Source organism: Oryza sativa, chromosome 3 (assembly GCF_034140825.1).
Source record: "Oryza sativa Japonica Group chromosome 3, ASM3414082v1".
NCBI lineage: Eukaryota > Viridiplantae > Streptophyta > Magnoliopsida > Poales > Poaceae > Oryza > Oryza sativa.
This window is the reverse complement of record NC_089037.1, coordinates 28,551,665-28,564,027: the sequence shown is the minus strand read 5'-3', so window position 1 is coordinate 28,564,027 and position 12,363 is coordinate 28,551,665. Positions and strand designations below refer to the sequence as shown.

Below are 12,363 nucleotides of genomic sequence, written 5' to 3'. Positions count from 1 at the left end.
GGTTGGATAAGTCGGATTTCTCACTGTTGGATCCACACCAAGATTAATGTGGTAGGCGCTAATGTAGTGTCCTTTGAGGAGCCCTTCAACTTCGATGATCAGGTATAGGGCTGTCAACAAACCGAGCTCAAGCAAGCTTGCCTATCTAAGTTTGAGCTTGTCCGTCGAGCTTTCACACAAGCTTGGTTTGAGCTCAAGTACTGAGATTGGTTTGTAAATAGAACTATGTTTGTTTCAAGAATAATCTCTTAAAAGTATAATTATTTTTAATTTATCACATTAATGAAAGAGGAGAAAAGGAATAAGATAAATATATGATGCCAATACAAGCCATAGTGTGAGATACATACAAATAACATATTTAATCTCATAATATTTTAAATAGATAATAAAAACCATATATTGTTAGTTTCGTTATAAGTTTAAGCTCGGCTTAACAAAACTTGCGAGCTTTGGCATATGGTCGGGCTCAGCTCATCTCGTGTCGTCTGGAGCTTGAATTGAGCTATGGATGAGTCGAGCTCGAGCAGCTCGCGGGGCTCAAGCTTTTTAACAGCCCTAGACGAGTACACGTTGGGATACATATCTATGCCAACATCATCAACACATAAGCATTCCTCTACTACTCCTTCCATTTTAAAAATAGGGCGTATTTTGTTTTGCTAGGACAAGATCAACTATTATATGTTTTGTTTGAAGCATATTGATGTTGTTAGATTCCATATGTTATACCGTGCGTCTCCCTCAACCAAATGTATACTGCACGGATCGTAGTATAACGTAAAATCCTTGTTCCAGTAAAAGACATATATATACAAGCAAAGAAACGCCTTGTTGGCTCCTGGCTGGGCATCGAGAAAGATAAACCGGGAAAGCGACCGTGTGATGGCGCTGGCGAGCGCCAAGGGGACAGCGCCGGATTCTGCCGGCCCCTACGGCGTCGCTTTGAGAGTTCCCGGTGGAATTAACCGGGCCGGACGCGCTGTCGCAATCCACTCTCTGCTTTCTTCCCTCCTCGCGACCCAACACAGCACAACATCTCTCCAGAGATGGACGCATCGCTATCATCTCCAGACCCTGGCTGGCACAGCGCATATAATACTAGTGTGTAGTCCGAGCTAGCTCTCTCGCTACACTGGTCGGGCGGCCTAGCTTTTCCGGCTTTTGAGAGAGGCTGTGTGTGTGTGAGAGAGAGAGAGAGAGGATCAGAGGAGGTTGTTGCAATGGTGGCATATGCTGTCGTCGCTGCATGCTGGTGTTGAACTGTGGATCGATCCACGTCGCAGGGGAGGGGAGGAGAATGTTTTTTCTTCTTTTCGCGCGAGGCGGGAGCCGCGGGGGATCGAGCTTTTGACCGTTCCTTCCCAACCTTGGACCGTGGAGATTCCGACCGAGCTGAGCGGCCATAAGTACGTTTACTTTTTCCTCCTCTTTACAACGAGTTTAATTGACGATCCTAAACTATAATACTACGTACTCCAATATACTCCCTCCGTGTTAATCCGTATTTTAATGTATGACGTCGTTGACTTATTAACCAACGTTTAACCATTCGTCTTATTCAAAATTTTTATGCAAATATAAAAATACTTATGTCATGCTTAAAGAACATTTGATGATAAATCAAGTCACAATAAAATAAATTATAATTATATAAATTTTTTAAATAAGACGAAAAGTCAAACATTTGTTAAAAAGTCAACGGCGTCATACATTAAAATAGAGAGGGAGTATAAATCTTAGAAGCTCAACTTGCAAAACCATTCTGTATAGATAGATGCCACGGTCCACACGGTTTCGCCGCACGGTGAACGGTTGTAGGACGGGCAGAGGGTGTCTGTATGGCCCGTATGTATTCTCCATCGCTCACCATTGTGCTAGTATATAGGAGATGCTTATGTGCTTTAGACAAGGTAAATGAGAAAAGATTTACACACTACGTGACAGAATAATACGGTTATATTAGGTACATACTTCTTAGTTATCCGTTAATCGTTAGTACTACTTCGTCGGCGCCCGACGCGGGGGAGCCGGATCGGGCGCTCCCCCCGCGCGGCCCTCTCCACACGCCTGCATGTATGCTACTAGGTTCCACCATAGTGCCTGCCTTATCTGCAATTGCAACAAATCAACTACATATTTTGGAAACCCTCTATTAACGGAATTTAGTTTATTTTTTGTTCCACCAAAAATGTTTCACCTAGTGTACTCACAATGTTTCACTATATATAGATCTAATGTTGCAGTGAACTGAAATATTCCATTAAAAAAACCCATATATTTTGGAAACCCCCTATTAAGGGAATTCGTTTTATTTTTTGTTTCACCGAAAAATGTTTCACCTAGTGTATACACAATGTTTCACTATGTATAGATCAAATGTTGCAGTGAACTGAAACATTCTTTCACTATTTGCTAAAACATTATTTTTATATAAGGTGAAACAACACCCGGTTTAAACGAGGGAAACATTTTCGATCTACTTAGTAAAACAATTCCGATATACCTGGTGGAACATCGTGCAATATTTTTTAAAAATTCAATAATAAGCTAATTTTTTTTTCGTCGGAATATATCCATGTGTGATCTTGTTTTGAAGATTTAATTGCAACGAATTTAATGGTGCAATCGGATCATGATTTGGATAAGTAATTTAAGAGAAAAATCAGTTTAAAATAGTTTTGCACGTAAATCGGACGCTGACGTCATGCTGACGTCAGCGCCCGATTTTTGAAGATTTTGATCGGGCGACCGATACCTAGTCATCCCCCTTTATTATCCTAGAATAAGTTTAATCTTAAATAAATAATTAGAGAATAATTATATTGCGAGTAGATAAAGTGAAGAATAGTTAAATTTGGATTTGATAAAGTTGGGGCATTATAGTATTTTGGGAGTTTTGTATTAGTATGTGTGGAATGGATGAAAAATTAATTTATTTTGGGACGAATAGAGGCAAGGCCTAAATTTCCTAAGTAAAACTGAAAGGAATCGTCGGAGGGTTAAGCATGTACTAGAGTTCCAGATTTTTTTTGTTATTTTTTTAAAATTTTTGGAAAAGGAAGGAAATAAGTATTCATCAAATAGGATGTAATATGCTTCTCCTTTTAAATAAAAGCATGTTTTATAGAATGTGACATTCATGAATTAAATGTTTCATGTATGTATACACTCTTGAAAATCTATTGACTCTTAGGATTATGAATTTTCATCCTATCTTCTGTGATTAATTTGATTTAGTTATTTACTGTTTTCTATTTTGTATACCTTTAGAAAGTTGTTCAAAAATATCATTGAACGAAACTTGTTCCTACGTTAATAATTGTCAGAAAAATTAATAGACATAACGGTAGCTTTCTTAGATGCTACTAATTGACACGCTTCACATATTTTAATACTACTTAATAAAAATCATTTTTACACACCATTTTTTAATTCTACATGCCAACAAAATGAGCCGCTCGTAAAATTAAGGCAACGAGCAATCATTTTGGGAGAATTTTTTTTTCTTAGCAACACAGGACAATCAATGTATTTATTGATGGAGGTATTATCGTTGGACGTGACTACATAGCTAGTGGTAGCTGGTTTGTCTCCATCTATAAGAGACACCATCCACCTATACTTCAAATACAATTTTCTCTTAAACTACTCATTCAATATACGATCCGATTATACTGTTATGTTCGTAACAATTAAATCTTTACATCAAGATCTTACATGATTATATTTTGATGAAAAATCATAAATTACTTTTATGATATGTCTAAGTTACTTTTAGATTTCACTAAGTTACTTCTTAGACATACAAAAGTAAATTCAGTCAATCTTAAAAGTAATTTACATATATTATAGAAGTAACTTATAACAAAAAAGAAAGTAACTTTAATTAATACCTTTTTTCATTGAACAAATTATCACATATATAATTATCATATATATAAGTTACTTATTTAGGTTTGATTAAAATACTTTCTATATATTCATAATGCTCTGAGGTGATTACTTTTATTATTGTTTTTAGTTAATTCAATAATTTGTGCTGATTAATTTAATTTCTAGATAGAGTCATGTTTTTATCTCTACAACGGATTTACTTCAAATGACATGCCAAAGTTGCATTCGTTTTGTTTTAAGTTACTTCTATAATATATGTAAATTACTTTTAGGCTTTACTGAATTTACTTTTGTATGTCTAAGAAGTAACTTAGTGAAATCTAAAAGTAATTTAGACATATCATAAAAGTAATTTGTGATTTTTCATCAAAATATAATCATGTGAGATCTTGTTGTAAAGATTTAATTGTTATGAACACAACGGCGTAATCGAATTATAGATCAGATAATTAATTTAATAGAAAATTTCATAAGAAGAAAAAAATATGCACAATCTAATAGCAAAAACTATCTGCATGCATGTCTGTAACGCTACTAGTACTTCTCACGTAATTATCCGCGTCGCTCGTTAAGTCTAAATCGAGATGCCTCTCGAAATAGATTTTGCGATTATTGTTCTTAACCATACACATGAATCACTTGTGCGGTTGAATATATTTGAGGGCAGGTGGATCGGATTATCGGAACTCGGAAGCCTCTCTAGAATGTTGCTGGCTTACTGCACTTTCGTTCGAGAAAGCTCGAGTGGGGCAGCGTATGCAAGTGTTTTCTTTTTTTCTTTTTACCATCCATAATCCCTGATTTATCTTACATCTTAACAGCGCCAAGTGGCCCAATCATAACCCGGCAAACCAGCCGGCTTGAGAATATATAGATGTGTAGTTCTTCTTCTTTTTTTTTTTCTGGGGATCGTTCGTTGTTCGACATTATGAGGTCCTGCTTTTTTTTTTTGGTTGGGAAAATAAGTCAGAGTACATATAGAAAATATCGATTTATTTATTGTAGTTCTAATTCACTAAGACCTCTCAGTACTGACAATCTATGATACCACGTATGTTGTTGCAGGAATTTGCAGCAAGCAAACCGAACTTTTGCCAATGAAAGCATACAAGTGTCGCCCATCGCCCGTTGCTTGCCGCGTCGCTGGCCGCCGACGCCCTCCTCTCCGGACTCGCCGCGCCGGCCTCCTCCCCACCCGTCGGCTGGCCTGTATAGAGAAAAGTGAGAGAGAGGAGGAGGGGAAAGACTGACGTATGGGCCCACGTGGGTTCTATGACTGAGCGGCCACGTAGGACAAAACCAGAGTCAAAATCGTCTAGGAATTTAGAGAGATCCGATTTTGTTAGTTGAGAGATGAAATATATATGGTTTTGCAGTTGGGGATGTTTTTTAAATCCGATGACAAGATGAGGGACCCATATGTACTTTTCCACAGTATTAAAGGCAATCGTGGCCCATATAGCCCATCCAAATTGTCAAAAACAGATACTGTATCCTGGGAATGAGTTATTCTTTTTTTCCCTTGATGCCAACGTGTGAATTGTGAAGTAATGAATTAGGGGATCGCCTAATTAATTATCAGTATTACTCGAGAGCACGTACGTACACATGTATGAACATACTTCTTCAGGTACGGCTTCATTTGGATGGGCCAAAATGCATTCCTATCCGCTTGTATGTGTTTGAAATTTTATACGAAGTGGATGAGCTAGAATTAATTGAGGCCCTTCTAAACAAGACCTCAGGGATACCATCAATTGAGAATTTGGTATGTATGTCCTTTCAAAAATTTTATAGTACCTGAGAAAATATGTATAAATTTTAGTATCTTAAGATACCTAATATCTAGAGGTGACAAGTTTTCTTTAAAAAAATATGATATCTCCTGATACCTTTACTCAAGAATAGTAAAATTATCCATGTTCATAACTCTTTGGTGGAAAATAAAAGGAAGCGAGAAACACCCAGGGGTCTTCTGGCCGGCTAGCTCTACAAAGTGGTGGGCTAGTCGGTCTGGGTTCGAGGTCTCGCCCCTTCTATTTATTCGATATTAGGACGTTCTTTGATATTCGTGAAAATAAAAGGAAGCAATCCTAACTTTGAGACCAGGTGTAGCGATTCTTCTATTTATTCGATATTAGTCATTCTTTAATATTCGTGAAAATAAAAGGAAGCAATCCTAACTTTGAGACCAGGTGTAGCGAGTCTTCTATTTATTTGATATTAGGTCATTTTTTAATATTCGTGAAAATAAAAGGAAGCAATCCTAACTCTGAGACCAGGTGTAGTGAGTGAAGAACTGACCATAGACAAAACGTGCTTCGTTTTTGGCTGATTTAATTGTTAGAGAGGCAGTGTACAGGTCGGTTTCCTTGTAGTTCGTTGTAAGTAACAAGAAAATAATACAAATATATCCCATTACCAATCTATCTATCTATCTATCTATCTATTATATACTAAAAGTACATTAAACTTCCTATAAACACTCTCAAATCGCCACATGACATCCTACAAACGCTCCTAAGTCGCCACATGGCATTCTAATAAATAATAGAAATTTTTACAAATTCTAAGAAAAAAACAAAACATCTGTCCATCCATTTTCATTAAAATCGGTAGACCCATTGTTTTAAGCCGTCAGATTTATCTTTTAAAAAAATCTTTCCACCTCCACCTCCTCCCTCCCACACGTAACATCACTTTCCCTTTTATATGTAGTCACGCATGTACAGGTGTAGAATAGATTAGATCAAATCATATTAAAGTAATTAATCCCGGCCTTCTCTTCTAATCTCACGTGTATTTGCAAGAGAGAAAAATAAACATATACTATTCATCCGGAGAAAATATATGTATGTATATATGCATGTACAGGAGACTATTATTTGGAAAAAAAAAAGAAAACATGCATATGTACGTACATAAAAAAAACTATTGTCCATGTCTTCCTACAAATACTCCTAAACCGCCACGTGTACTTCTAAAAACATTCCTAAACCGCCATATGGCATTCTAATTAACCGGTGAACCCACTATTTTAGATTTTCAGCTATAAGATTTACAATTATATGGTGGACCTGATATCATATGTCATTAAGTACATTTCCATGTACGTGAACTCCTTTCGTGTACGCCCTCCCCTTTGTTCCTTTTCTATCCTATTTTCATGATTTTCATGCTATTTTAGTTGGATGGAAATCACAATTTATAATAATATTTTTTCAAAAAAATAAAACTAAATCACCGTCCTATACACTTTTGTAGAAACGGACATCCTTCGTGTTCTAAGGCCGGTGTCCACCCTCCTTTTTTATAAATTATTTAAATTCAAACTAGACCGAATATTTTTAACCAATAAATTATTAAATTATTATTATTTTATCAAATAGATTTTTAAACCTTCTGATTAATAAAATGCACTAAAATTAGAATATATTAAGTAGTTTAATTAGAAAATACAACACCAAAAGTATTTTAAATTAGATCTAAGATTAAATGTATTTATAAAAATAGATAACTCAAAATTATAGGATACATTTGATCTATCTTAAAAACAATAATCTCCTTCCATCATCCTGTCTTTCGTAATACCACTATCCTCCCACTCTGGCTATCGCATTCTCTCCTCTCCAATGCAATTATCACCTCTTCTATTTTTTTCTAACTAACATAATATAAAAACAGTCATAACTATTGTTTTATTTATAATTAAACATTCATTAGCTTTATTCTGCTATATAAAAGTTAAAACATATCATTTGAAGGTAGATCCTACCGTTTGCATGAACACTAAATAAACATGAAAAATAATTGAAAATATGTATTGTGTTATACTAAATCATTGTACATAACAAAAATCAATTAAACGCCCTCCAGAGTGTTCGTAAGTCACCAACCACATAATTAAAACAACCATAAGCTACATATATGGAATACTCCTATGCCTTTTAAATCAATTGTACCATTATTTCTAACCATTATATCTATCTTATATATAAAAAAACAAGCGTATATTCATGGTACATCACATTTAAAAAATATTATTGTGCAATTATATTTCATCGTTATCGTATTCATGTTAGATTGCGTGGAGCCTCTCACTCACTCTACATGAAATGTTCACAGATGGATCGTCTCTCAAACCACATTAATCATATTAGGCTATATAAACCCATACATTTACTAGAGCTTCATGTCCCACCCAATTCATCCTTTAGTAAACTATGATAATATATATGCAACTAAAAAAAGAAAAACAACTTACTTTTACTTACGTTGATATGTTTTCTAAATAAAGTAAGTCTACCTTCTTTTCAAATGATGAAGATGATTATAAATAATTACTTATAGATATTACTTAAATATGATTTAACAGGTTATAAAATTATAAAAGCAATTAATGCCACGAAAACAATTTATAGAGAAATTATGGGAGGTGTTCTCCGGTTAATATTTCACTTTTATAAGTATCTCAAACTTAACATACGACACATGCCCGCGCGAATGCGCGGGCTACCTTCCTAGTTTGAAAAAAAGGGTAAAATAATTGTACTTAGCTTGTACTCTTCCAATTTCTAAAAACAAATGTATAAGTGTGTTAAAATGTCGGATAATACACACATTCTTCGTTCCATATATGCTGGTAGTATTTCTATTTCTTTTTACAGTATACAGTATACACACGTATACCTTAATTGACAACCTAGCATCATGCATTCTTGCATGCCACATTGCCACCATACAAATTATATATGCACACACCATCATCAGTATATTCAGGTGTCATGCACCCTATATGCCGTACGTGAGATCGATCGATCGCACTCCCAATATTCAGGCAATTTTGCGCTCTCATCTCACATGATCATATCAAGATTTCATCCCATCGACGAGAGATCGATCTTCGATGGCGAGATGCTAAGCTAGCTTAGCTTTGCTCAATTCGCCTCCACCACCTTGCACTGCCTCGGCCGGAAATTCTCCTCCGACAGCAGCGACGCCACCAGCCGCTGCAGCCGCTCGGCGCCAGGCCCCGGCCGCACCGCCTCGCCGCCGCCGCCGGCAACGCCGCAGGGGTCGACGGCGCCGCCGGTAGTAGTACTGTTGCTGTCGCCATCGGCGGCGGCGGCGGCGCCGCACCAGGCGCCGGGGGCGACCATGCCGGGGCGGCGGGAGAGGAGGTCGGCGTCGATGCGGTCGAGAACGGAGTCGTCGCGGCGGAACTTGCGGGCGAAGGGGGCGCCGCTGGCGAGCATGGGGCCCCAGTCAGCGTCGGCGAGGTAGTGCGGGTGCTGCATGGGCGGGTTGTCCCAGGAGATGAAGTGGAGGTCGCTGTTCACCGTGGTGTTCCTGAACTCGCCGGCGTTGCAGGCGACGGTGTGGAAGTAGCCCTCCGGCGACGAGATGAAGTTGGCGTAGTACATGAGCACCGTCCGCGGGAGGTTGTCCCACCCCCAGATCAGGTACTCCACGAACGGCCTCGATAGCACCATCCACGCTGACCCTGCAGATATCTCGCATTTTAGTCTTTGATTTCGAATGGAGTAAGAAAAATGTCTCTCTTTTTTTTTAATGTCCCTGAACTTTCACGGAAGTCTAAAATTTATCTCTAAAAAGATTAAAACTAGACTATTTTTTTATTTCACGGAAGACACACACGCTCAAAGAGACGGAGACCAGCTACATATTCTAGCACCGCTAAATTCCTACTATATATTAAAAGCATATTTGTTTGTACATAATATTTGTGGAACCATGGTGGTTGAATTCATATACACATGATTCTACCATCATAACGCAGGTGTTTCTTCAAACTGGGACGCTATTTCGGCCACTTCATCTATCACTCACGACATTTAGTCAGTGAGCGAGCAGGACTTCTTCTTTGCAGATAGAGGAGAAATGGCAGAGGAAAATGGAGCATTTTGCATAGTAAAACTTTGGAATTTATTATATGATGGAGCATATTATATTACTGATTTATAGCATAAATATGATGGGCCATCATAAGATAGCTGGCAAGTTTATTCATTTCATTGCAGCAACCGATTCACTGTTGACTTTGACTCTTTGATAGGAAGGAAGCAAAGACGCCATCAACTTTCTTTGATCCATAGAGCAAATAATAATAATAATCCGATGAATATAATTTTCTAATGAATAATATGATTGCTACTATCCAGCTATTATGTTTCTTTTAGTAGTTTTTAGGTTGTGGTTGAGAGGTGGTCATCCTGCTATCCTGCTCTCCTGTAGCACTGTTTATAAATTATTAATCTCATATAAAAATGTGCCGCACCATTTCTTGGACCGAGAAGCTAAATGTGCCGCAAGTAAAATAAAACAATGTTATAATAGCTCAAATAAAGTTGGCAGTTTATTACTCCGCGAACCTGTGAATTGAGTATATCAACTGGATTAGCGAAGATCAATAAGTTAATTTTGATTGCCATTATATTACACATACTAATTAGGCTAACTAGCTAGTAATACTCCACTAATTAGAAGACCATGAGAAGCAATCAGACACAGGAATGCTGCGTTTATTGGCTTCCTAGAAAGAAACATGGTCTCCACTAATTCAGAACTTAGAGAGGATCACCTTATTTTTAGGAAGGCCAACTATCTGAGATTTAGTGAATCTAGACCTTTCAATTGTTCAGAGTTCAGACAAAGTCAAGTTTGAAACAGCTATTGGAATTATGAATTAAGAACAACAGAAAAATCATAATTTTTCAACAGGATATGATTTGCAAGAACAAGCAATTTATCCTGTTGAAATCTTTGGTATGCAACGAGTAAACAACATCACCAACGCTCCAAAATCAACAATGCAATAAACATCACCTACAAGCCTGCAACAGCTGCAATTCTGTTGTACCAAAGATCCTTTGGGTTGAACTTCTTCTCATGGTGCCACTCATACCAGTGAAGAACTTAAAAGCAGTAACATTTCTCCTCTAAAAAACTACAGCACTATCATGCTAATCAAGTGCAATGATGGACAAATTTACTGCAGCATCAGGTTTCCACTGAGAGATTTTCAGGACAGTATCATATCATACCAGTGAAGAGCTTGAATGCTGTCGGCAAGCTCCTCCTCTCGGGAATCCAGAACAATTCACCCTTTGTCTTCATGTACAGCGCTGGGTCCACGATCATTGGCATCGCCCTTGCAAATCTGATAAAATAATCACATAAACAGTGCAATCAATCAGCAAAAGGAACCGATCAGAATAATGCATTGGCACTGTTCAGTTAACACGCACGCTTTCCATCCGATGTCGCTTGTGTGATCGATGAAGTTGAGATCGCGTGGCAGCTTGGAGAACACGTGCATCAAATCTGCAGTAAATTAATGAGCATCTTAATCACAATTTTCGAAGAATCAATGCGGAGTCCAATCAAGAACACCAATAATTTTCAGGAAATGCGGATGAACTGAATTTGATCCAACCGCTAACGGCAACAATTAATGAGTAGTAGGAAGGAAGAGCTTGGAGTGGCATTAATGGTGAGAGAGAGTGTACCATCCTGTGTGACGAGGGGGTAGTCGGAGGCGGAGAGGTTGATGAACCAGTCCCAGTCGGCGCCGCGGCCGCCGCCGCGGCCCCAGAGGAAGGCGGCGGCGGCGTGGAGCGTGGTGGTGACCATGGTCGGGCCGCGGTAGGTGACGAGGTTGGCCTTGCGGATGACGCGGACGTTGGCGGCCGCGGAGAGGGCCGGGTGCGCGGCGACGAAGGCGGCGAGGCCGGCGCGGTCGTCGTCGGGCGCCTCCGCGTCGAGGTGGAGGATGTAGCTGTTGCGGGGGTGGTAGAGCGCGAGGAGGCAGCGCCGCATCATGGGCGCGTCCCCGGCCGAGCCGGAGATGAGGTAGGCGAACCGCGGCGGCGAGGGTGGCGGTGTCGGCGGCGGCGCCGAGAGCGTGGAGGAGGACTCGACGAAGAGCGGCGGCAGCGCGCGGCGCGGGGAGGTGGTGGTGAAGAGGGAGGCGGGGCGGAGCGGGAAGGGCGGGGAGGCGGCGAGGAGGAGGAGGAGCGCGAAGACGGCCCCCGCCGCGACGGAGAGCAGCCAGCGGAGGTCGACGGTGGCGGCGGCGCGGGGCACGGCGTGGGTGTCCATGGATATTGGATGGATGCAATGGCGTGGCGGGAGCAGGAGCGGGGTGTGGACGGTTATATGAGTGGGGGAGGGGGAGCACGACGCGGGTAGTGAGGAGGAGGTTGGCGCCTCGTTGTCACGGAGAGCGTGGTGGCGTGCGTAGCCGGCAGGGAAAATCCTCGCATGCGGAGGCGAGTCGTACGAGTTCGTACGATGGGAGCGGGGAGGGGGGGGGGGTGTTGTGAACGTGAAACGCTCGGCGACGCGCGGGAGCGGGGGAAGAGGGGCGTCGTGCGGGCGACGAGAGCCGATCGATCGACGCGGGAGGGATCGGAGTGGCGAAGGGGATTTGCGGGGTTTGGTTGT

At 40.1% G+C, this 12,363-nt stretch overlaps 1 protein-coding gene across 1 annotated transcript; it reads right to left on the bottom strand.

Annotated features, from left to right (window-relative positions):
• Window positions 1-8,468: 8,468 nt before the first annotated feature.
• On the bottom strand, window positions 8,469-12,043 carry LOC4333784 (beta-glucuronosyltransferase GlcAT14B). Its single transcript, XM_015773704.3, has 4 exons — window positions 11,427-12,043; window positions 11,166-11,241; window positions 10,962-11,077; window positions 8,469-9,400 (listed from the first exon to the last, which is right to left on the bottom strand). The coding sequence occupies exons 1-4, from the start codon at window positions 12,016-12,018 to the stop codon at window positions 8,835-8,837; spliced, it is 1,350 nt and encodes a 449-aa protein (XP_015629190.1). The 5' UTR covers window positions 12,019-12,043; the 3' UTR covers window positions 8,469-8,834.
• Window positions 12,044-12,363: the final 320 nt, after the last annotated feature.